The 25,382-nt window shown below is 36.1% G+C and overlaps 2 protein-coding genes across 2 annotated transcripts; both read left to right on the top strand.

Annotated features, from left to right (window-relative positions):
- Positions 1-43: 43 nt before the first annotated feature.
- On the top strand, positions 44-3,922 carry LOC110805359 (ferredoxin, root R-B1). Its single transcript, XM_022010946.2, has 2 exons — positions 44-207; positions 3,200-3,922. Exon 2 carries the CDS (start codon positions 3,208-3,210, stop codon positions 3,661-3,663), a length of 456 nt encoding a protein of 151 aa, XP_021866638.1. The 5' UTR covers positions 44-207; positions 3,200-3,207; the 3' UTR covers positions 3,664-3,922.
- A 6,127-nt stretch (positions 3,923-10,049) lies between these two features.
- On the top strand, positions 10,050-12,018 carry LOC110805360 (heavy metal-associated isoprenylated plant protein 39). The gene is made up of 3 exons (XM_022010947.2): positions 10,050-10,200; positions 10,343-10,421; positions 11,601-12,018. The coding sequence occupies exons 1-3, from the start codon at positions 10,186-10,188 to the stop codon at positions 11,864-11,866; spliced, it is 360 nt and encodes a 119-aa protein (XP_021866639.1). The 5' UTR covers positions 10,050-10,185; the 3' UTR covers positions 11,867-12,018.
- Positions 12,019-25,382: the final 13,364 nt, after the last annotated feature.

The following is a 25,382-nucleotide window of genomic DNA, read 5'->3' on the forward strand; positions in this document are numbered from 1 at the left end:
CCATCTTCTAATATGTTTTAGAATTATACAATCCGCGTTTCTGTGTGGCAAAGTGCCCTTTCCCTTTCTAGTTTCTACAGGTATATAAATTAGAGCATAACCACCTTCAAAAAGGGGTATTACTGTATTAGCCATATTTTGCAGTCAAAGCTCCTTGTTAACTCCGCACGTCTCTCTCTTTCTCCCTCGTCTTACCTCAAATTTCAGGTTAAACCCTCCTCTCTTCTTCTCTTTAATTAAGTAATTTTACCTGCAATTTTTTTTATCTTTGTCTTTGGATCTGTGTGTTTTATATGACTGCTTCACTTTTATTCTATTGGTTTTATCTGTTCGTTTATTTTAAATAATTTTGAATTGATTTTTATTGGTTTTTTTTCTTTTGAGAGTGAATGTTTTGGATTCATGTTTCTATCTGAAAGTGACCCTCTTCAAAACAACAACAAAAAAATTAAAAATCAAACTTTGGAGTTTTTCCAATCTCTTTCCTCTTTTCCTCTATCTTTTTTCTGTGAATTTTGGGTTTATGAAGCTTTGTTGAATCAATCAGTATATCATTGTTTGCCTTTTGCCTTTTGCGTTAGTAGTGTTGTTTGTTTTTTGAAATCTTGTTTCAGATTGCATTGACAGTACTTAAAATTCCGATTGTATTGATGGTAACAGCAACTAAACTATTAATAAAAAAGTTGGTCCGCTTTGGCATGAATCAAAATTAGGGATTGGAGGAATTGATGCTGTGATGTTTATCATTGGTTATTTTTTTTTAAAGGAAATCAGTTGTTTATTTTTATTGTGATATTTAAGTAAGTGTAAGATTGCAAATTGGTTGCCTTCTGTAGTGTAATTGTAATTGTTGCGAGCTATAGTATACCGGGATAGCATAGGAGGATATTAGTTTTTGATGATACTGAAGTTATGCAAAATCATCTAGTTTTTTTCCCCATCTTATATGTATCTGTTGGCAGCTTCTCCATTAGTTGTAGGTAGTATATATGAATGTCTGAAAGTAATACACTAATTATACGTGGAAAATATTTTTGAGAGTGATAATCTAATGTAAACTAGGTAGTCTGATAATCTGATTTGAACTGTTAGCTAGACAATGAAGTCTAAACTCTGGCATTGCTGCGAAAAAACATTCTTCAGAAATGTATAGACAACATGAACCTTAAGGCCGTTGTTTTGTGTCTATTGACTCAAAGAAGTTACTTATAGCTCATATTCATTCCTATACATGAGATTGAATTTCTTCAGCTTGAATGTGAATAGTTCAAGATATTATTATGCAAATCATCTAGATTTTTTTCCTCTTACATGTATCTGTCAACAGCTTCTCCATTAGTTGTAGGTAGTATTATGAATTTCTGCAAGTAATCACAGTCTTATACACTAATTATACGTGGAAAATATTTTTGAGAGTGATATTTCTGATGTAAACTAGATAGTTTGATTTGAACTGTTAGCTAGAGAATGAAATCTAAACTCTGACATTGCTGCGAGAAAGCATTCTTCAGAAACATATACCTAGTGCGCTTATGCACCCCTGACAATCAATTTTACATTGTTACCAAGGTTTGTTCTCACAAAGTCACAAGTAGAGGAATGGGCATAAATATTGCGTGATAAAGACGTTATCACTGATTTTTCCCTTCATCGCGCTATAACTGTTTTACGAATTGCAGTACAAGTACTCCCGGTGAATGCTTCCAGATTTTAGAAATAATTAAGAAAAATTCTTCTGTGCTGGTAATAATCAAATACAATAAGAATTAACAGATGAGAAATATTACATGTAAGAGACAATAATGATTAATCCACTTAGACAAATAGATTAAGAAGATCAAGAAATTATTTTAATCCACTCATCATACTGAAAGACAGATTTTTTTTAATACTTGAACAACAACAACAACAAAGCCTTAGTCCCAAAATGATTTGGGGTCGGCTAACATGAATCGTCGTAGGAAATCAAGGTGGAATTAATGAAAGTAAGATAAGAGCAAAATGTATATATATTATAGAAGAAATATTGCAAGAGATAATAAAAAATAAGTAAAGTTTAAAATAAATGATTAAGTAAAATAAGTACATTTCAAAATAGCATGTAAAAATTAAAAAAAATTCAAAAGAATTTTAAAAATAAAATAAAATAAAAATCAATTAAAAATAGAAAGAAACATAAACATGAAAGTTGTATAAGTCAAATGAAGTCATCAATATATATTCACAGCTGAGTTAAATGTTTAGTTGTTGTTTAATTTCTAGATGAGAAATATTACATGTAAGAGACAATAATGATTAATCCACTTAGACAAATAGATTAAGAAGATCAAGAAATAATTTTAATCCACTCATCATACTGAAAGACAGTTTTTTTTCAATACTTGAACAGCCGAGTTAAATGTTAGATGTTAAAGTTAGATAGTATAGTACTAGAGATGGTGTGTAAACTGTAGATTTGTTTGGCATAGTTGGTGTAGAAGAAAAAAGTAGCTAGTTTTGATGAGTGGGTTCATGAATTGGGGAGTCATAAATTGGAGCTGCAACATAGTCTAGTGACTTATACGGTGGAGACGCACCATATGTGGAAGATTGGTTGGTTGCAGGTGGGGGCGGACCATATGTGGGAGACTGGCTTGTTGCAGGTGGTGGTGGAGATGGAGATGGAGATGGAGAGGAGACAGGATCTGAAGATGGACAGGGGCTGAAGAATCGTTTGTTGGGTTCCTGTAAATTGGTTGACCATAGATAGGTGTTCGGGGTGTGTATAGGCTGCATGTTGATATTGGCTTCCTATACACGGGCATTGGCATTGGCATTGGCATTGGCATTGTGGTGTGACGTGGTATTTTGTGCATTGGGAACGGGTGGTTGTGCCTGGGCATCTTGTGCTTTGGTGATGGTGTAGTTACAGGTATCATTGGTATGGGTATCAGACTTCTTCATGTAAATGTAATACTTGATTGAATTCTAACTATGTTTTATATTGATAATGAATGACGTAACTACTTTTATAGAGTAGAAGTGAATTTAAGCCTTGAATTGTATGCTTGCTTCATCTGGTGTGTTCCATGGTTTATGAACGTTGGTCATACTGTGTTATGGGAGGACTTGAAAATTTTCTTTCATGCTACTCCTTAATTTAGTGTTAACAAAGTTTTAGTTATTTTCATACTAAGTTATGTTTCTTTGATGAAATTAGGCCAAAATATGTCGACTGTGAAAGTTCCCGCGCAATGTGTGATCAGGACCATTCCGAAGACAACAGCTATGACCCCCATGGTGAAGTGCCCTGTATCTTTGGGTTCTGTAAAAAGTATCTCCAAATCATTTGGGTTGAAATGTTCATCGAGCTATAGAACTACTGCAATGGCAGTATACAAGGTTAAGTTGATCGGACCAGATGGAACTGAAAACGAGTTTGAGGCTGCTGATGATGTTTACATCCTTGATGCAGCAGAAGAAGCAGGAGTTGAGTTGCCTTACTCATGCAGAGCAGGTGCCTGCTCAACCTGTGCTGGTCAGCTAGAAAGTGGAGAAGTTGATCAGTCTGATGGTTCCTTCCTTGATGACGGTCAAATGGAAAAGGGTTATTTGCTCACATGTGTCTCTTACCCGAAATCTGACACTGTAATTCATACCCACAAGGAGGGTGATCTTTACTGAGGTGATTGTCTGGTGTGTGTTCCTCAAATTGCGTAGAGACCATATATATTGCGTGTTGTTAATGGTCGGATGGCAGGATCGTAGTTGTATGATGTAATAATTTCGTGGCTTTTGGTTTTAATTTTTTTCCCAAAGATTTTGCCTTTCTTTCTTTAGTTTTGCTTCTGTTGATCAAAGGAGTGTCCCCTAGAATGTAAACTCTAGTGTCAAAAGACTCAAATAATTTGGAATCGCGAAAATCATTTACATGGTTGTCTGATGACCTCGACCACTTGAGTATGATTTAGAAACTTTATGATTGTCATGACATTTATGGTTCTAGGCCCTTGCTGGATAATTCATTTTCGATTGGATTGGTATTTCCTTTACCTTTACCTTTACCAGGTTTATTTCAGGGTCAGAAGTTGATTCACTTGATATTTCGCATATACATGGAAGTGCACACTCTTTTACGCTTTCAACATCATGTGATATACTTGACCGGTAACGGTGAGGTTATGTACATTTATAATTCTACTAGTCTTATATGCATGGTAACCGCATTGTTCATATTTCAAATTTTATCTATCCCAATATGTTATTTACAATATTATTACAAAAGCTTTTGTGTCAGACGGACTAACCCTCACGCGCTTGTGAGACGGGACGTTTCCCCACGCACGCGTGAAGTCACGCGCAGGTATAAAAAAAAAAATTCTCCTCCTCGTTCCCTCCGCGTAATCCTCATTTTCCTCTCCTCTCTGCCCCTCTCTCCACCAAAGCATTTTCTCTCTCTTCCTCCTTTCATCATGTTAGGGTTTGGAAGAACAACTCAACTGGCCGGAGACGAATTTGGTGTCCGGCATCGAACTTGGTGGCCGGCGAACAGCGACAGAGGAAGGAGAAAAGAGGCCACCTACTCCTCCGTCATCCATCTAAACCCTAACCACCGTCCTTCTCCGCTGATCTCTGTGTTGGCGTGAAAGGTGGAATTCGATGACGGTGATTCCGATATGACAGAAACGACATGCCTCTAATCAGGTTGTTTCTCTCTCCTCTTGATTTTCTTTGCTCATTTATCTGGCGAAATGTCACAGTTAATGAAATTATCATATTCTAGATCTTCGAAATCGATGATTGTTGTTGTTGGAGATTGAGAGCCGCCACTGAGGTGGTGGACTGGTGGCGGCGAGTTATTTAAATTTTGTTTCTGATTTTTTGGATGCATGATAAATTAAGTTTTGATTTGTGGTACTTTAGTTTGTGGCATGCTTAGTTATGAATTAAATTAGTTAATGATTTCTCATATTTAGTTATGATTTTTTTGTGTTTAGTTTTCCGTATGAATTAGTTAAAGATTCCTCATATTTAGTTATGTCTTTGTTGTGTTTAGTGTTCCGTATGAATTAGTTAATATTTTGTCATATTTAGTTACGATTTTGATTTGTTTAGTTACGATTTTGATTTGTTTAGTTAGGCTTTGTGGTGTTGAGGTTAGACTTCTTGAATGATGTCTCTCTGCTTTAGTTTGTGGCATGCTTAGTTATGAATTAAACTAGTTAATGATTTTTCATATTTAGTTATGTTTTTGTTGTGTTTAGTGTTCCGTATGAATTAGTTAATGATTTGTCATATTTAGTTATGTTTTTGTTGTGTTTAGTGTTCCGTATGAATTAGTTAATGATTTGTCATATTTAGTTATGATTTTGCTTTGTTTAGTTATGATTTTGATTTGTTTAGTTACACTTTGTGGTGTTGAGGTTAGTCTGACGAGGCGGCACAAGCAGCTTCGCTGGTGGCTGCGCTATTGGTGGCGGAGAATTAGGGTTAGGCTTTGCGGTAAATCGATCTTGTTCTTGATTTTGTTACTGCGATGGCTAGCAAAATCTTGTTTAACAATTAGGCTTGACAAATCACAGATTAAAGGGAGGTTAAGGAGTTTAATTCTCATCCCTGTTTCTTCCTTGGCTGAAATCCGAAGTCCGGTAGATGAAGCCCGAAGCAGACATTCCTTTTCCGGCCATTTTGAAGGAGCAATAGTGTATACTTCGTATTTGATTTATTTGTAATGATTATTGGTTTTAGTTAAAAATAACTTCATTTTAGTTACGCTTTTATTGTATATAGTTATGAAATAAAATGGTTTAGTTAAATCTTTTTTAAGGCTTAACAAATACGTTTTTATATCTGTAAACTTATTGGTTTCGTTGCTTAACTAATTGGTTTCATTGGTTAACTAATTAGTTCTAATGTTTAACTAATTGAATTTCATATTTAACTATTTGAATTTAAGGCTTAACAAATACTTTTTTTTTTATATCTGTAAACTTATTGGTTCCGTTGCCTAACTAATTGGTTTCGTTTCTTAACTAATTGGTTTTATTTCTTAACTAATTGAATTTCAGGATTAACTAATTAGTTCCAGTGCTTACTAATCAGTTTCATTGTTTAACTAATTAGTTTCAATGCTTAACTAATTGAATTTACGCTTAACAAATACTTATAAAAATCACTATAACGAAAATAGAAACAACATGAGTCAAAACCAAGGAAAGGATGGGTCAAAGCCCAAAAATATTACACCTAACCCATTATAGTATCACTTTAGGGTCACTAGTAAAGAATTTTCATTAACGATTTAATCTTAACTAAAACACGATTATTATTAACTAAATATAAGAAAATCTTAACTAAAACTTATAAAATCTTAACTAAACTTTGAAACATATAACTAAAACTTCTGAAATCATAACTAAAACTCCGAAAAGCTTAACTAAAACTTCTAAAATCATAACTAAAACTCAGAAAATCTTAACTAATTAGTTCTAATGTTTAACTAATTGGTTTCAGTCCTTAACTAATTTGTTCGGTTGCTTAACTAATTGGTTTCATCGTTTAACTAATTGGTCTAAATGCTTAACTAGTTGATCAATTGTTTAACTAATTGGTTCCGTTGCTTAATTAATTGCATTTCAGGCTTAACAACTATATATTTATAATTGTAAATTCATTAGTTTCATTGCTAAACAAATTAGTTCCACTGCTTAACTAATTGGATTCATTGCTTAACAAATTGGATTCTTTGCTAAAAAAAAAATGGTTTCAGTGCATAACTAATTGGTTTCATTGCTTAACTAATTAGTTGCATTGCTTAACTAATTCGTTAGTAAAAATTATTTCGTTTTAATTAAGGTTAATCATTAAAATTATGTAATTTGACGTTGTTAATGATTGCTTATCTTGTATCGTTGCATCCCGTTCTTCTGAACTGCATATAAATGCAGCGCAATAGGGGCAAATATTTTGTTATTGAGACGTACATCGACAAATCCCAATTTTGTTATATTCAACTTATGATTAAGTGTAAATTTGTTAATATATTCTTTTTAGTTAAACTTTTGTTATATTTAGTTATAAAATAAAAATGGTTTAGTTATACTTTTTTAAGCATTTAAGTCGTTTTTTAATTTATTATTAAATAAAATGGGAACGAAATTATTCTTAACTAAAACGAAATGATTTTCAACTAAAACAAATATAATCTTTACTAAAACATAATTATTTTCAACTAAAACTTCTGAAATAATAACTAAAACTCGAAAATCTTAAATTAAAACTTTGTACTTAACTAATTGTTTTCTTTGCTTAACTAATTGAATTTTAAGCTTAACTAATTGAAATTCAGGCTTACCAAATACTTCCTTTATATCTGTAAACTTATTAGTTTCACTGGTTAACTAATTAGTTTGAGTGTTTAACTAATTGGTTCGATTGCTTAACTAATTAGTTATAATTATGACCTATAATTCTCCTAACTATTTTTTTTCCCATCTGTATCGAATGATTTAAGCTTACTAATTGGTTTCATCGCTTAACTAATTGAATTTCAAACTTAACTAATTACTTTCATTGTTTAACTAATTGAATTTCAAACTTAACTAATTAGTTTCATTGCTTAACTAATTGAATTTAATCTTAACTAATATAAAATTATTCCGAACTAACAAAGTTTTTGCATAACTAAAACGGTACTATTCTTAACTAAAATGAGAATATTTTTAACTAGACACAATAGAGGTATAACTAAAAAACAATGTAACTAAATCATTTAATTTCATAACTAAATATAACAAAAATTTAACTAAAATAGAATATTTCATAACTAAAATTGATTTACATTTACAATCAAAACCCAAAATCATATTAGAGCCTTGTAAGCACCAACTACTCTACCCGACATCTCGCCACAGCAACAGGAGCACCTCACAACCATCTGCCACCACCGAAGGTCCAATAATGCCAACACCAATGCACGGAGGTGAATCACTTCGATATGAAAAGCAAGTAATAGCCGATCATCACTTCGATCGCCGCCTCTATTCCTTCTTATCTCCTCAACGATCTCGCCGGAGACGATAGAAATCCAGCAGTCAACCATAATCTTTCTCCACCTCTTTCTCCATCATCGACGGCGAAAGTAGTGTCTCACCGCCACCTCCGATGAGATCTACAAAAGTAAAAAAGAAAATTCAAAAACCTAATTTCTAAAATCAACAACATTAATAAAAAAGCTAAAAATTAAAAAACCTAAAACAAGAAAAAGAAGGAAAACGGAGGAGAGAGATGGAAGTACCTCGTTGCTTCGATCTCTCCTTGCTCACAGGTCGCGACTACGGGTTCTCCACCACCGTTCTCCGCCGCCTTCGAAATTTGAGAATCGAGAAGGAGAGGCGGCGATTTCATCACCAGATCGCTCTGGTTCTCGCTTCCCCATCCCGCCGGCCACCAGGATCTCCCGCTGCTAAACAGACTTCGCTGGTCGCCGTCGCCTCATTCACGTCCGCAACCACCGCCACGAGCCACGATAAACCAGTAGATCTCGTTTCACCACCGCGCGCCTCCTTGCACGGTGCCAGTAGCCGCTCACCGCCATCGCACCTTCGTGGACCACCTCTTGGTGGTGGTGGCCATGGAACTAATTTTGAGGAGAGAGAAAGAGGCAGGTGTTTTGAGGAGAGAGAGAGAAATCGAGAGTTTTGAGGAGAGAGAGAAACCGAGAGTTGTGAGGAGAGAGAAATGAAAATTGGTATTATATATTTTCAGAAAATAAAATAAAAACAAAGTTGATATTAGGCTGACATCAGTAATGACGTGGCAATAAGGTGACAACAAGGCGGTCTTTCCTGTAAGACCGTCTTTTCTAAAAGTTTGATTATTAGGAATAACTCTAACTAATATTTTAACAAATTTTTGAATCCTGTGTTACTATGTTAATAACATTTACATTTACTTATACATAATTATTTTTTGGCAATGATAACATGAAACATGTAATAGCTTAGTGGTAAAAGCTTTGTTATTTAAACTCAATGTCAGGGGTCCAAACCATACGCAAATCATGTTTGACTTTTTTAAAAATGTATATAAAGATTACTTGGAGCAAACGACTCATAAACAGAACACTACATGTCACATATTCTTTCTTATAGACGTCTTTTAATATATAGTATAAATATCTCTATTTCCACTGCTAAAATGTTTGGTCTGCATGCATACAGTCATACCATCTTTCATGCAATTAAAACCACACCCCTTAATTAAAAATGTGCGAAAAGTTGAGTGTAAATATTTTCTTTTTGGACGGATTCAGGGTCACCTGTAGACCTGTAAACGGGTCAGTCTGGTCGGGTTATAAAAAAAATTAGGTTCGGGTTAATTTGGGTCAGTAACTTCGGGTTTGGGTTTATAGCTAGATATTTTTCAAGACCCAAAACTAACGGGTAATTGGGAGATTTTAAAACGCGTATTATATTTCATTCATTTGAGTAAATACACAAAATATGCGCACAAATTAACAAATTTCAAGCCCACGTTTATATTTAGTCAAATTTAACATTAAAATGATGTATACCATCAAATAAAAATCATATTATACCCAACAATAGTAACAACAACGTAAGTGCTTAAAATTTCTTATAATCTCATTTGTTAATATAAATACAACGATTTCAATCACTCGGGACAAAACGAACCCATTACTTTTCAGGTTGTTCAAGTTCCAATAAAATAGAATTATGGGAATCATAATCTTGTTCAGACCCAATATTTCCAAGTCGATTTTTGACGGGTCTAGTCACAAGCAACACCACCACACCGATGTACACAACTAAGAAGTATATTGGTCCCAAGTTTCCACAAGTTTTAGAGGAACAAAATCCCTTTTTGAGTGCAAAAGCATCGCATCCTACTTGCCACTTGCCACTTGCCACTTAGCACTTGCAATAATTCATAGTTACATACAAAGTATTAATAACTTAAGTCCCAAGTCTCCCATTTCTGCTTAAACAATTGAAGAAGTCCGTTGACATGACTTGGTCTACATCTCAAATAATCTTGTGTAATAAGTAATAACACTATAAGAACAGATCAACTTCCTATATTTCACATCTTCACCTTATATTCTCCAACTAATTAATACACCATTACACTCAACTACTTCCACACCACTTTCTCGATCTCTCCCCCCCAACCCTTAACCAAAGTATGCAAGAAATGCAAGTAAGTCTTCTTCTATGATCGATGACATACTCATATTCCTTAATGTATTCTATTCTTACGCGTTACATTGGTTGATCGAACTAACCATATCAGATCCATCGCTAAGTTTTCTTTTTTGTTACGTTGATTATTGGTGTTTCAGAAGATGGTGTTGTCATTGGATCTCCATGACGATAAACAATGCAAGAAAAGAGTCATGAAGATCGCCACTTCTGTTTCTGGTATCCATAGCTTATACTACATCTTTAATATTTACTATTTAATTATTTTAGAATTATCAATGTATATTTACAATAGGTTTCAGGTTCGAATCTCCCGCCCTCATTATATAAGGATAATGATAAAGGTCGCAAGTTGCGACAACATTTAGTTGCCGCAATCTTACGTGTCGCTGTTTAATTGGTACATATAGGCGACATGTAGGCTAAGAGTCATCATAATATTTTTACTATCAATGCAATATGTTTACTATGAAAATATGTAAATAAGGTAGTCGGTATAAATAAGGAAACAAATTAGAATATTAAAATTTTCCTAGCTTTTTTTGAAACATTTAAAATAGGATATATAAATTAAATATTTTAGTTTCCAGTTTAAATCATGACACATAAACATGCCATGTCATCATGCCATGTTATCATTTTCGTATAATTTGTACTATTTCTTTGTGGTTTATATCCACCCAAAAAATTGATTGTGTTCAATTCATGCAACTAGAAATAAGACAATTACATGATAACTACTCCTTCTATCTCATATCGATTGTCCTGCTTCTTTATAAAGGTCAAACTTTACATTAAATTTTGACCTTGAATGATCTCTAATCTTAAAAAAAAAAATATATAATAATAATAATAAAAAAAAAATGAGATCTTATTAGACGTATGTTGATTTGTAGTATAGAGTATCAAATTTTTATAATTTTCATTCTTACAAAAGCTGAGAGATATACCTTCTAAAACACATGAGAACCGCAAAGCTAAAACATGAGTACATGACAATCCATATGATTAACTGAATTAAGGAAAAATTTGCGATGCAAACTACCTTGTGTGGCAACCTAATTAACAATATTATTATACAATGAAGAAAAGAAAAAATTGAGATTATGTTCTATTCGATTTATTTTGTCTGATCTTATATTATCTATTTTTTTTTTGTTTAACTTGACGAGTAGGAACAATATCATTACTATTATAATCAATCATACGATATTTATAATGATAAAATAAATATGTATACCACAGATTTAGAGAAAATACATAATTACAATTACTATAATTTCTGAACTTATATTATATAAAATAAGTCAAAATAAGTTGAATGTTACAAAGCCTAATAGTCGTTTTTTAATTTTCTTTATAGGTTTATGTATAATTGTGGTAAACTGGTTGTTGTAGGAATTAATTCAATCTCATTGGACCTGAAAGAGAGGAAGTTAACCATAATAGGAAACATGGATCCGATGGAAGTGGTGGCCAAGTTGAGGAAGACATATCGTACGGACGTAGTTACAATTGGACCCGCAAAAGAGCCTGAAAAACCAAAGGAAGAGAAACCAAAGGAAAAGGAACCTCAAGTCACTCCTAATGTCAACGGCTATATGTCATACAATCCATATTCATATCCTATTACTAAGTATTACTATTGTTACGAGGAATACTAGTTATATTATAAACTAATGGACTATTTTAGTATTTTCTACGTATAGAGTAATATTTTGTTGAGTTTGTTATTGCATTTTAAAACAATTGCAAATTACTACCTAAGTTTTTAGCGACTTTGTAAATTACTACCTAATTTGTTAAAAGTTGGCAATTACTACATATGTGTTTAGTTATTGTTATCAATTACTCCCTCCGTCCCTTAATACTAGTTTCGCTTTGACTGGCATAGAGTTTTAGGCAATTTAATAGACTTATTAATTTATTAGGTGGTAGTTGATAGTGGGGTATTTTTTTTTTTTTGAGGCAAAAGATTAGTGCATATATTAATTTAGGACAAAGTGTCCATAAGTACATACAACGAAATCTCACTAGGACAGTGATTCACCGAAACTTGTTCCGATCCAAAATGCACTAATCTAGCTAAGTGATGGACAACATAGTTTCCATCTCTCTTAACATGAGACCAAAAGGTAAAATCAAATGCACTACAAATACTAAACACATCATCTAGCAACGAGTCAAGAATGGTGAAGAAAATAACTCATTTGGAGAGCCTATTGATGACAACTAGGCAGTCAGATTCCAACACCAAGTTCTTAACTCCATATTTTCGAGCCAATTTCACAGGAAAAACAATGGCTTTACACTCAGCAATCTCACTCGGCCAAAGACCCCTGGTTCTCCTACATCCTGCAAGCAGCACATTCCCTTCACTTGTGCGCGCCACTATCCCCAAGCCAATCCAACCATCATTACTCACATGGGCATCGTAATTCACCTTAATAACATCAGGGGGGGAGCAATCCACTTCTTGGAGCTTCGGTTCAGGGGTGTTCCCTTGCAGCCATACACCTTGGAGTTATACTTATCATAGTCTTCGACGAGCCTACAAACAATAATAACCATATGCGGTGTATCCTTGTTGTTAAACACTTTGTCATTCCTCCTCGTCCAAATATACCACATGAGAGCTGCTCCTCTTTGCTTGAGGCCTTCTTATTTTGTCTTCCAAGCCTCAAGAAGGTCTTTGGCGTCCTCGAAGCCCTTATTGCACACCAACTCCTCACACTCATAGGCTATACATAAGTCGCGAATTTTAGGACAATTGAACAATGTATGACACACAGTTTCTGTCTCCCAATTACACCGCAGACATAAGTCGTTGTCCAGCATGTGTCTCCTCTTCAAGAGTGAGCGAACCGGCAGGGAGCCAGTACACACACGCCATATGAACAATCTGACCTTGGGGATCGTTGCGAGTTTCCATTGGTCCACCCATGATTGAAAGAAGGCATCAGATTTGCAGGACTTCCCAATCATATATGCTGACTTGACAGAGTACTTACCATCGTAGGAGTAAGCCCAGGTTCGACAGTTCGGGGGTGCGCGCAAGATCAACGGTATTGCCATAATATAGTTCGAGCTCTCGCTCATTAAAGTTGGCCTGGATTACCTCGAATTTCCATTCCATCCTTTCAAAGTCAATCAGATCGCTGACAAGCTGCAGCCCATCCACTTTCAGTTACTGAATGCGCCTTCCATGTTCATCCGCAACCCACGAGTCCTCCCATATGTTAATGCTGCAACTGTTACCCACCCTCCAAATAAGGCCTTCTTTCACTAGTGCCTTCAATCCTCAGATGCTACGGCATGAGAAACTGCCGGCGTAGCCCATATATGAGGATAGGAAATCCCCATTGGTGTGGTACTTGGAGTGCATAACTGATAGGTTATGATACATATGACAATTCATAAATCATGCGGAAACAACCATTAAGCCAGGAATACATATTATTTACACATAATCATATAGCATAGTTTAGAAGCATACTCTTTGTTGCGTGCCTTCCCTAGCTGCGCCCGAACCGAACAAGAACAAGTCTTTAGGACTCCAAGTGTCGTCCCTCCGTAGATAGTCCACAGCACGTCCGGATCCGCCTTAAGATTGACCAACTAGAATCGCCCTTAAGGTACTAATAATTTCGGCACTTTTAGGCAAGGTATGTGACTGAATTTTTCTCTCAAAAACTCACTTTGAATACTTGAAAAAACACGTTATAAATTGTGAACCCAGGCCACATATTTATAGGGGTATGGAAAGAGAATTGGAATCCTACTAGGATACGAATTAATTAAATTAGAATCCTAGTGGAACTCTTATTTAATTAATTTATCTTTTAGGATTAGGAATTTAATCATTAAACGAATTCTATACGCTTTAGGATTCGAGTAACACACTTCGAGTAATACGCTAGCACCGCACGCAGGCCTTGCGGCCCACGCACAGCGCCAGCCCACTCGTCGCAGCCCCGCGCGCGCGCCCAAGCTTCGGCTGGGCCTGGCTTTTGCGCTGGGCCTGGTCGCATGCTTGGCGTGTGGTTGTTGCGCTTGGCTTGCTGGGCGATGGCCCGGCTTCGTGCTGGGCCTTCGTCTGGCAGGCCTCGTCCGATGCTAATTCGTACGATACGCTTCCGATTAAATTCTCGATTCCGGAATTCATTTCCGATACGAACAATATTTAATATTTCCGATTCCGGAATTAATTTCCGTTTCGAACAAATATTTAATATTTCCGTTTCCGGAATTATTTTCCGATTCCGATAATATTTCCGATTCAGACAATATTTCCGTTTCCGGCAATATTTCCGATTCCGGCAATATTTCTATTTCCGATAATATTTTCCGATACGTACCATGTTTCCGTTTCCGGCAACATCTACGACTTGGATAATATTTATATTTCCGATACGATCCATATTTCCGTTTCCGGCAATATCATCGTTTCCGGAGTATTCATTTGCTTGCCTTTGACGATCTCAGCTCCCACTGGAACCAAGATCCGTCGATTCCGAATATCCATAGATGGAGTATTTAATGCCATTAAATACTTGATCCGTTTACGTACTATTTGTGTGACCCTACGGGTTCAGTCAAGAGTAAGCTGTGGATTAATTCCACTTGAACTGAAGCGACCTCTAGCTAGGAATTCAGCTCACTTGATCTCACTGAATTATTAACTTGTTAATTAATACTGAACCGCATTTATTAGACTTAACATTGAATGCATACTTGGAACAAGGGCATTATTTCCTTCAGTCTCCCACTTGTCCTTAGGGACAAGTGTGCATTTCCTAATTCCTTTGTCGCTCGATGCTTGCTCTTGAACATAAGGTAAGAGTTGTCATCCTTATTATGCCCAGAGGTGTTCCTCGGTTTCAGAGTTCAACTGATCAAATAAACAGATAATCATAGCCTATGATTCATCCGAGCACGGCCATGCATTTCACAGTTTCTAGCTCTCCGAGTGGCCTTGTACAACTTTTAAGCATCTCATCCCGATTTATGGGAGGACAATCCCAATCTTGCGATCTTGAGATTAGACTTCGTTTGATAGGTGATTACCTAAGCGTTGCCTTTATAGCCTCCTTTTACGGTGCGACGGTTGGTCAACGTCAAAGCAACCAGTTCTCAAACAAGTAATCTCAAATCACTCAGGTATTGAGGATTTAGTGTCTAATAATTTTAATGAAATTTACTTATGACAGATTTTCATCTCTTACAGTAAAGTTTCATAGGTCTTGTCCGATACTAGTCTTCCCAAAGTAAGTATCTATGCAAATGATTATGACATTGCCATGTCCACATAGTTCAAGAAACAGAACTACTAGTCATCTTGCATTCTAGTCGTCTAACATTTTCTATGCGTCCAATTTTATAGAAAACTCCGACTAGGGACCATTTTCAACTTTTGACATTCAAGTTCACTTGATAGACATTTCTTAGTCACAGGACTGGTCCTGACAGTCTATCTTGAATATATTGTCAAATTGAAGGGACTCATCATTTAATACTAAACCAAGATTAAATGGAATATGAAAACACATTTCATATATGATAAATGTTCAACCCCAATGTTTTATAACCATGGGCCTCAAACCCATCTTTAAAACAGTTCATGGAATTCAAAGCTATGCTTGATTTTCAGTGCCACAATGTGAGTGTTGTTTCTCACTTGTTGCATAGGCTTAGTTATCATGCTTTGCCAATCTTAATATCCTTTCATCGAATGTTCTTCGAGATATGATGATAAGATCTTTTGAGTGTGTTTATTTTGTGATCTATTCCTTCTAGCTACAAGAGTAGTTCTACGCATCTTGCAATGAAGAACCATCAAGTCAGAAGACATATGATCTACCCAAGTTCAGTGAAGAAACTCTTTAACATAAACAAACAACCCTGTTTTATTGCTTCTTAGGCAATAAGTACTTTTACTTCAACTGTTTAGGTTGCTAGTGATGCTTTGTTTGGATTTACTTATCCAAGCAGTTCACAGATATGTGGAAGACTTTCCAGTTGTATCTTAGAACATAGAAATTAATATTTAATTTCCCACGCAACAACTCATGGTCTCCAATCCATGTTGCCATTTCAAAACACGATGCTCTATAGCTCGTCCTTATCAATGGTTAACTCCAAAGGGTCTTGCTTGATCCTTTGCCAGTGTTTATGCGTGTAGCATCAATATTTAGCATATCTTTATTTCCTTGAATCAAGAACTATTCCTATGTACCTTTTCAAGTACCATAAGTGTTCTTGATCTCAATCTAGTTGATCTTCACTTAGATCAATAGAGATTGGTATATGTTCGTCATGCCTAAAGTCATACGATACGTTTTTGGCGATCCTCATATTATATCATACATGATAAATTCTTTTGCAGAATAATTCCCAATTGAATTCTATTCATGTAACTTTAGCTCATTCAATTTCAGTAGATACTGAATCCAGCTAAATTCTTTGACATAAAATATAGGTGAAGAATCTCACTTAGATCCTTTGATGTTTTAACTTAGTAAATGCTTATACATAGTTCAAACATTCTTTACTTAGATTTATTCACATGGGTCGAATATCTCCAATGGAGTCTTTCGTGTTTGATTTAGTAAATGCCATTACTTAATCCAAAACAATATTATAAGATCTTTGTAAATAGATCTTAGTACCCAGTATGAACTAAGTTTCGCCTTGGTCCGTCATTGATGAATAATCTCAAATCTAAGTATTTAGCATTTGAATGTTATTTCACAATAGAGGGATATGTGTGTGATACACATAGGACCAATTAAGTTTTATGTACTCCCACTAAACTTCTTATATATCTATAAGAATCATGTACATTTTATGAAACTAAAATACTTATTAGTTTCACTAAAATACATTTCTAATTCCCAATTGCTTGCTTAAATCTGTACTTAGATTTTATAAACTAGCTTTTCTTTTCAAGCATTTATTTGGATCCACAAATCCTATGACATACCATGTACATAGTTTATTCCAACATTTGATTGAGGAATACGTTTTGTCATCCAATTGCTATATGTACCAATATGCAATCATTGCTTGAATATAGACTTGAGCATTACGATTATGCATGAGGTTTCAACACAATCCACGCCATGAATTTGCTTGTAACCTTTAGCAACTAATCTAGCTTTGTGTGTGAATACAATTTCATGTTTGATGGTTTTTATCCTTGAAACAAACTTGCAACCAATAGGTGTGAAACTATTCTTGCAAATCAACAAAATTTTAATTTTGTCATCAAAACATTGAGTATGTTTTATGGCCTCTAACCATTAAACATTTGAGTCTATATATGGCCTCTAACCATTTTAGGGAATTTGGGTTTCGTCATAGCTTTCTTACAGGTCACAAAATCATTAATTTACATGATAATAGTTTGACTGCAAGTTGTAGGTTTCTTCACTATCTAATAGAAGAATATCATAGTTTCATTGACCAGAACTCTATGTTTCTTTACTATCTAATAGAAGAATCTCATAGTTCCAGTGACTTGAACTCTATGCCTACTTGGGTATAGAACATCAAACAATAGAATATCAACAGGCACTTTGAGAGTCCTTTGAATATTCTATTCTCCTTGAAGCACTTGTAAAGTCTTCTAAGAGATGTCTATTCTTTAAAGCCACTTGTATAGTCCTTACAGAATAAGTTCGAATTTTCTGAAGCACTTCAAAAGCCTCCGGAATGTCCGTTTATGTTTGTTGTTCGCCTCGAAGACTTTCGAGGTCTATTTTCTCCCACTTGTCATTTTGGAAACGAATCTCCAAAAGGACATTATTTCGAGCAAACAAACATTATGTTCTCAAAAATTCATGGTAGAAACAATACCCTTGTGTTTCATTTGAATAAATCATAATGAAACATATATCTATACTTGAGCCTTAGTTTGTCGAATGACAAACACTAAGCTCCCACTGAGTTTTGCAACTCTCTAGATATATTTTATGAAAAGTTATTCTGAAATTACTTTTCAATAGCTTTGACGAATTTGGTTTAGTTTGGTGGTAGTTGAGCATTTTGTTTTAGAAATTATAGGAAAAGTCTTTATGATCCATCATTGATCGAATCAAGTACTAATTGACTTCGATTATTCCAACTAAGATATGCCATATCTTATGGACCTAGATTGTGAAATTACAACACACAATCATTGATGATCATATTTGGTCTCAAGTAATCATCAACATGATCCAACCTAGATCTTTATGATTTCTTGCCAAGTGGATTTTATACTTCTGAATCTTTGAACTAGCCAAACAGATTCAACTTATATCACATTTGAGTAAATAAACCTATATTCACTCAAATCCATGTGAAATAATAAAGTCATAAAATCTTTCTTTAGCTTTGAACTCTATTGTCTAGGCGTTCTAACAATAGTTCATATCTTTTGTTACTTTCAACAAGTAAGACTAGTTGTCTTAAAATGATCTAGAAATCAATCAACTTTCAAAAGTCCATCAAAATAGAGCTTATGAATGTTAACTTGTTGATATGGTCTAAGCAACAATGCCAAAGATTAGTGGAACTCAAATCAAGGGGTTGATTTGAACCTAGTAAAGTTCTTTAAAGAGTTGTTTGTTTTAATCAAGCATATTGACTCAACCTGTAATTGACCATTTCATTCAAATAAACAAACAAACATTGTTTTTGTTTTTCTTGAATGTGAGTCTTTCTGTGTTTGAAGCAGAAATTTAGGTATGCTGATTATGGAACAAAATAGCCATTAAGTTCCAGCCTTTGAAAGGACTTAAAACAAACTTAGATGACCCTACAATTAATGTAGCAATGCCATGCTTCATTTCCCACTTGTAGGTCATTAGTGTATCCTAGCTTCCATTGTTTGAGTTATTACCGAAGTAAAAACCTCAAGCGGGATATGATACCAAGGAAGTTTGATTGCTAGGTCACTTCTCTTTAAACATAAACTTATAGGTAGAAACGGAATCGTAAATTCCTTTCATTTGTTCCTCGTTTTCCTATTTCTTGTACCCTTTCTTATAGTCTTAAGAATTGAATTCTTTAGTGTTGACTTTTATACTTTGTTAGACATGTCCAATGTCACCCCAACAAGGTTCTTACCATTTAATTTATGTTGAATATTAAGTTTCAACTAGATGATCTTACCAGAAGCTTCTAAAGTTCTCTAAGCATCGATCTATTCGAATGTCTAGGGACTAGACTCATTCGAGAATTAAATGGACAAAGATATTAGGTTGTTAACCATTGGTAAAGCTGAGCGTATTAAACTCAATGCTTTATGATCTCAAAACTACAGTGTATTTTGAATTCACAAGCACCAATTGGTTTGCCATTCGATTTTGATACTCGAAAACAACCATAAAAGTTGCTAAAAGAAACGTACATTTTAAATTGCTCATTTTCTCTCATTTCCGTGAATCGTTCTTGGATTCACTACCAATCGAGGAAGTTTACTGTTACCTTTCTAAAAGGATTTACTGCAGTGCAAGATATTTAATTATAAACAATAATTAAAACATATATTGAAGCATGCAAAGTCTAAACATTTATCATGAGTAATAACTTGAAAATGAAAGCAATCATGCAATTTAAACAAGTCATTAGCATTTTATTCGAATTATGTGTTCCGGCAGGTGTGAATAAAATGATTCCAAGACCCTAAAACCATTGAAGAATTAAGCACAGTTTGTCGACTCAATTCTAAAACATTTTAGGTAAGCAAAAGCCCTTTTGCTAATAGTCTAGAAACTACTCTTGGTTGATAGGTACGTCTAAGAACTTATTAGGTAAACCTATCGATTTTGCCACGACATAAAAGGACTCCTTACTTATATCGTTGAGTTTCACCAAAACTAACATGTACTCACAATTATTTGTGTACCTTGCCCCTTTAGGACCAATAAGTAACACCTCGCTGAGCGAAAACTATTACTAGATTGATGTAAAGGATATCCAAGCAAGTGTATATTTTGGCATGGCACCTTTTAACTCAATTTTTAAGTTTGGAACTTAAGGCTCTTACTATGTTGGTTAGATTTTAAGTGAACTAAAATCCTTAATCATGCAACATAATCAAGCTTTTGATCTCATGCATTTTAAGACATATTTAAAAGCAATAAATAACTTAAAACATGCATAAGATAAATGTGATCTAGTATGGCCCGACTTCATCTTGAAGCTTTAACTTCAAAGTCCGTCTTGAAAATCTCCGTGGGAGGCACCATTTTCTTCAAATAGGATAAGCTATAATTAAAACTAATTACAACTATTTGATGGTACGCAGACCATATTTGAATTGAAAAACGACTTTGGTACTTTAGACCAATTACATTCAAATTAATGGTACGCAGACCATATTTTCTATCCTATTTGGGCCATACTAGTCACTTCATAACATGCAAAACAGTACATATACAATATATACCATTCACCCATTCATTATCATGAATGGCCCACATAGCTGGTTAGTAAAACACATTATGCATCACGTAAACATTTGCAGCAATTAATCAAGGGCACCAATAATCTACCAATTATTCAGTCCTTATTAATTCTAATCAAGTTGTTTTAACCTTAAGGTTTTGTAGACCTAATCAAGAGTTTATGACTAAAAGGGCTCCCACTTAAACATTTCAAATTAAAATTTCAAAACGATCTAATCGCAACGCAAACACCTCACGCATCACACGCCCATGGGCCACACGCACACAGCCATCGCTGGCCATGTGCGCGCAGCCCATGCGCTGCGTCGCATAGCTGCTGCTTCTACCCTTCGCAAGCCATCGCACGAGCTGGTGCTCGCTGCGCGCGCGCCAGCGCTCGATGCACGCGCCAGCGCTCGATGCACGCGAGCATGTGATCGCTGCGCGCGCGCCAGCGCTCGATGCACGCGAGCCATCGCTCGCTGCGTTCGCTCGCTAGCGCTCGCTGCACGCGGGCCAGCGCTCGCTTCGTGCACTCGCCAGCGCATGCTGTGCACGCTTGCTAGCGCTCGCTTGGTGCGAGCCAGTGCTCGCTGCGCGCGGCATCGACGCTGGGCGCAGCACTCGTGGCACGCGAGCTTGCGCTCGCTGCGCGCGAGGCTGCGGGCGCTTGCGCGAGGCAGTGCGCGTTGTGGTGCAGCTCGTTTGCTGCCCACACGCGACTGCCGTGCCTTGCCTTCGCCCATGCCCATTCGTCCATTGCTCATAGCCCACGACACAAGGCAGGGCTGCTGCCTTGTGCTCGTGCACCATGCCCTTGCTCATTGCATTCGTGCCGCATGGGCGACGAGCTCCCTTGCTCGTCGTCACATGCCCGCACTATACAACACCCCTTAAGGGTAACACGTAGCGTCCATTGCTTTGTGCGTGCAAGTTATATGAACGAATCGCATGAAATTTAAAAAATTTATATTTAAAATTAATGACAAATTAATAAATTAATATTAATTTCATAATTTTTGGGCGAAAAATCGAAAATTTATTATTCAATTGATTTCCGATTAACATGGATTCAAGTCTAGGTCATAAAAAATTTAAAATTTATCATAAATTTACAATTTTTATGGTGGTTTTTAATCATAGGTATCTAATTAAATTATAATTAATTATGAAAATCAAATTAATTCTAAATTATTCTAATTTTCAACAAATTAATCATAATTTTAAATTAGATTGCATAATTAACAAGGCTAGGCATTCAAACTTGTTAAACATATATAGTAGGTCAATAAAAAATTCAAGATTTATCAACAAGAATCGCAAATATTTAATTTAACATCTTAAATTTACGAAATTTTGCATTCGAAAAACTAAAACCTTCGAAAAGTCATAGTTAGGCTTCGAATTTGAGAATTCTGGGTTCGGCCGAAAAATACTAATTTTGTCAAAATTTTAGAATGCCTTTTACATGCGGAATTGACACAAAAATCACTCGATTTGGATGAGTAACGAAGAAACTGCCGAAAAACTGCGTACGTATAATTAAATAAACGCAATTTGCAATTAATTAACAATTACGAAAATTAATCACCCCTTTCAATTCTTGCAAATTTGTAATATTTAATCATGTTCATGCAATTTAGATTATGAAAATAATAAGAGGCTCGTGATACCACTGATAGGTTATGATACATATGACAATTCATAAATCATGCGGAAACAACCATTAAGCCAGGAATACATATTATTTACACATAATCATATAGCATAGTTTAGAAGCATACTCTTTGTTGCGTGCCTTCCCTAGCTGCGCCCGAACCGAACAAGAACAAGTCTTTAGGACTCCAAGTGTCGTCCCTCCGTAGATAGTCCACAGCACGTCCGGATCCGCCTTAAGATTGACCAACTAGAATCGCCCTTAAGGTACTAATAATTTCGGCACTTTTAGGCAAGGTATGTGACTGAATTTTTCTCTCAAAAACTCACTTTGAATACTTGAAAAAACACGTTATAAATTGTGAACCCAGGCCACATATTTATAGGGGTATGGAAAGAGAATTGGAATCCTACTAGGATACGAATTAATTAAATTAGAATCCTAGTGGAACTCTTATTTAATTAATTTATCTTTTAGGATTAGGAATTTAATCATTAAACGAATTCTATACGCTTTAGGATTCGAGTAACACACTTCGAGTAATACGCTAGCACCGCACGCAGGCCTTGCGGCCCACGCACAACGCCAGCCCACTCGTCGCAGCCCCGCGCGCGCGCCCAAGCTTCGGCTGGGCCTGGCTTTTGCGCTGGGCCTGGTCGCATGCTTGGCGTGTGGTTGTTGCGCTTGGCTTGCTGGGCGATGGCCCGGCTTCGTGCTGGGCCTTCGTCTGGCAGGCCTCGTCCGATGCTAATTCGTACGATACGCTTCCGATTAAATTCTCGATTCCGGAATTCATTTCCGATACGAACAATATTTAATATTTCCGATTCCGGAATTAATTTCCGTTTCGAACAAATATTTAATATTTCCGTTTCCGGAATTATTTTCCGATTCCGATAATATTTCCGATTCAGACAATATTTCCGTTTCCGGCAATATTTCCGATTCCGGCAATATTTCTATTTCCGATAATATTTTCCGATACGTACCATGTTTTCGTTTCCGGCAACATCTACGACTTGGATAATATTTATATTTCCGATACGATCCATATTTCTGTTTCCGGCAATATCATCGTTTCCGGAGTATTCATTTGCTTGCCTTTGACGATCTCAGCTCCCACTGGAACCAAGATCCGTCGATTCCGAATATCCATAGATGGAGTATTTAATGCCATTAAATACTTGATCCGTTTACGTACTATTTGTGTGACCCTACGGGTTCAGTCAAGAGTAAGATGTGGATTAATTCCACTTGAACTGAAGCGGCCTCTAGCTAGGCATTCAGCTCACTTGATCTCACTGAATTATTAACTTGTTAATTAATACTGAACCGCATTTATTAGACTTAACATTGAATGCATACTTGGACCAAGGGCATTATTTCCTTCAATAACTAAGTCGAATAGCGACTCGGGGAATGAGATTAAGCACCAGGCTTGGCGGCCCAACAAAGCCTCATTTAAGATGGCCATGTCCCGAAACCCAAGCCCCCCCTAGACTTTTGGGGGAACACATTGAATCCCATCTTTGCCAATGCACCTTACGTTGAGAGCCATAGTGACCCCACCAGAAGTTCAAATTCATGGAGTGAATCGCATCAATTACCCCCAAAGGGATTTTGTACACTCCCTAATATAGGTCGAAATCGCCTGAACAACCGATTTGATCATGATCTCCTTCCTCGCTCTTGAAAGGAGTTTCTCCTTCCACCCTTCAAGCTTTTCCAGACTCTATCTTTCAACGCCTCAAACACCGTTAGATCGGCCAATAATGGTTGGGATACCAAGGTACTTCTCGTGCTCATCCACTAGCCTCATCCTCAAAAGTCCCACCACCTCTTCACGTGTTTCCTGACACATTCCTTTGCTAAAAGAGACCTCCGATTTGTCATAATTAATTTTTTGCCCGTAAGCTGCTTCGTAATCGGAGTAAATCAACTATCTTGGAGAATTCCTCACGGTTAGCCCTATCAAAGAGAAGACTATCGCCTACAAAGAAAAGATGGGAGATAACGGGGTCGTTGTGGCTAGCACGGGCCCATGGATTGCCCCATCATTTGCCTCTTTCGAAATCAACCCTGAAAATGCATCGCTAATCATGATAAAAAGATATGGTGAGAGGGGGTCCCCTTGTCTCAATCCCTTCGATGGTGTCACATTCCCGCAGATATCGCCGTTGATAAAGAAAGAGTAAGAAACTGTTGAAACACAACCCATTACGATCTGGATCTAGTTCTCAGCAAACCCCATCTTCCGTAAGAGAGGATCTAGGAAGGACCATTCCACCCTATCATATGCCTTACTCTTGTCCAGCTTGAGCGCAATAATTAATACCCTTCTTCACCCTACTCCTCTTTTTCATGGTGTGAAACATCTCCAGAGAAATAAGAGGATTATCAGTTATCAATCTTCCCGGAACAAATGCGCTCTGGTTTTCAGTCATCAGACATAACAGTTGGAATAATCGATTTGAGTCGCATTAAATAGCCTTGGACGCAACTTTATAAAGAACATTACATAATGCAATTGGGCGATACTCAGCCATTATTTTTGGTTCCTTTAATTCAGAAATTAAAACAATATTGGTGCAATTAATATCCTTAGGAGAGCGAGAACAGTGAAGAATACTACTTACATGTTGAGTTACATCATCCCCAATTATATGCCAAAATTTCTGGTAAAAAAAGGCATGAACACCGTCAGGGCCTGGAGCTTTACATGGATGCATTGTACAAATTACCGCATGAATTTCCTCTTTCGGGTAAGGTCGAAGGAGAGTTGTATTATTCTCACTGTAGATTGAAATGGGTACCGCATCAAGAACACTTTCACTAGCTTACAAGGATGGGTGAAGAGACTCAAATAATTTCTCATAGTACAACTGAACAATTCCTTCAAAATCCTCCTCCTCTGTACACCAGACCCCTTCACTAGACATGAGCCCTTTGATTGCATTCTTCCTCTTTCTTTGAGTAGCTTTGTTACTTTATTAGGTGTTAGTTGATAGTGGTTTTTTTTTAATATAGTTAGTGGGAAATGTGTCAAATAAAGAGGTGAGGGTGGAGTGAGTTTAATTTTTGGGAAATTCT

Source organism: Spinacia oleracea, chromosome 4, assembly GCF_020520425.1.
Source record: "Spinacia oleracea cultivar Varoflay chromosome 4, BTI_SOV_V1, whole genome shotgun sequence".
NCBI classification, from domain to species: domain Eukaryota; kingdom Viridiplantae; phylum Streptophyta; class Magnoliopsida; order Caryophyllales; family Amaranthaceae; genus Spinacia; species Spinacia oleracea.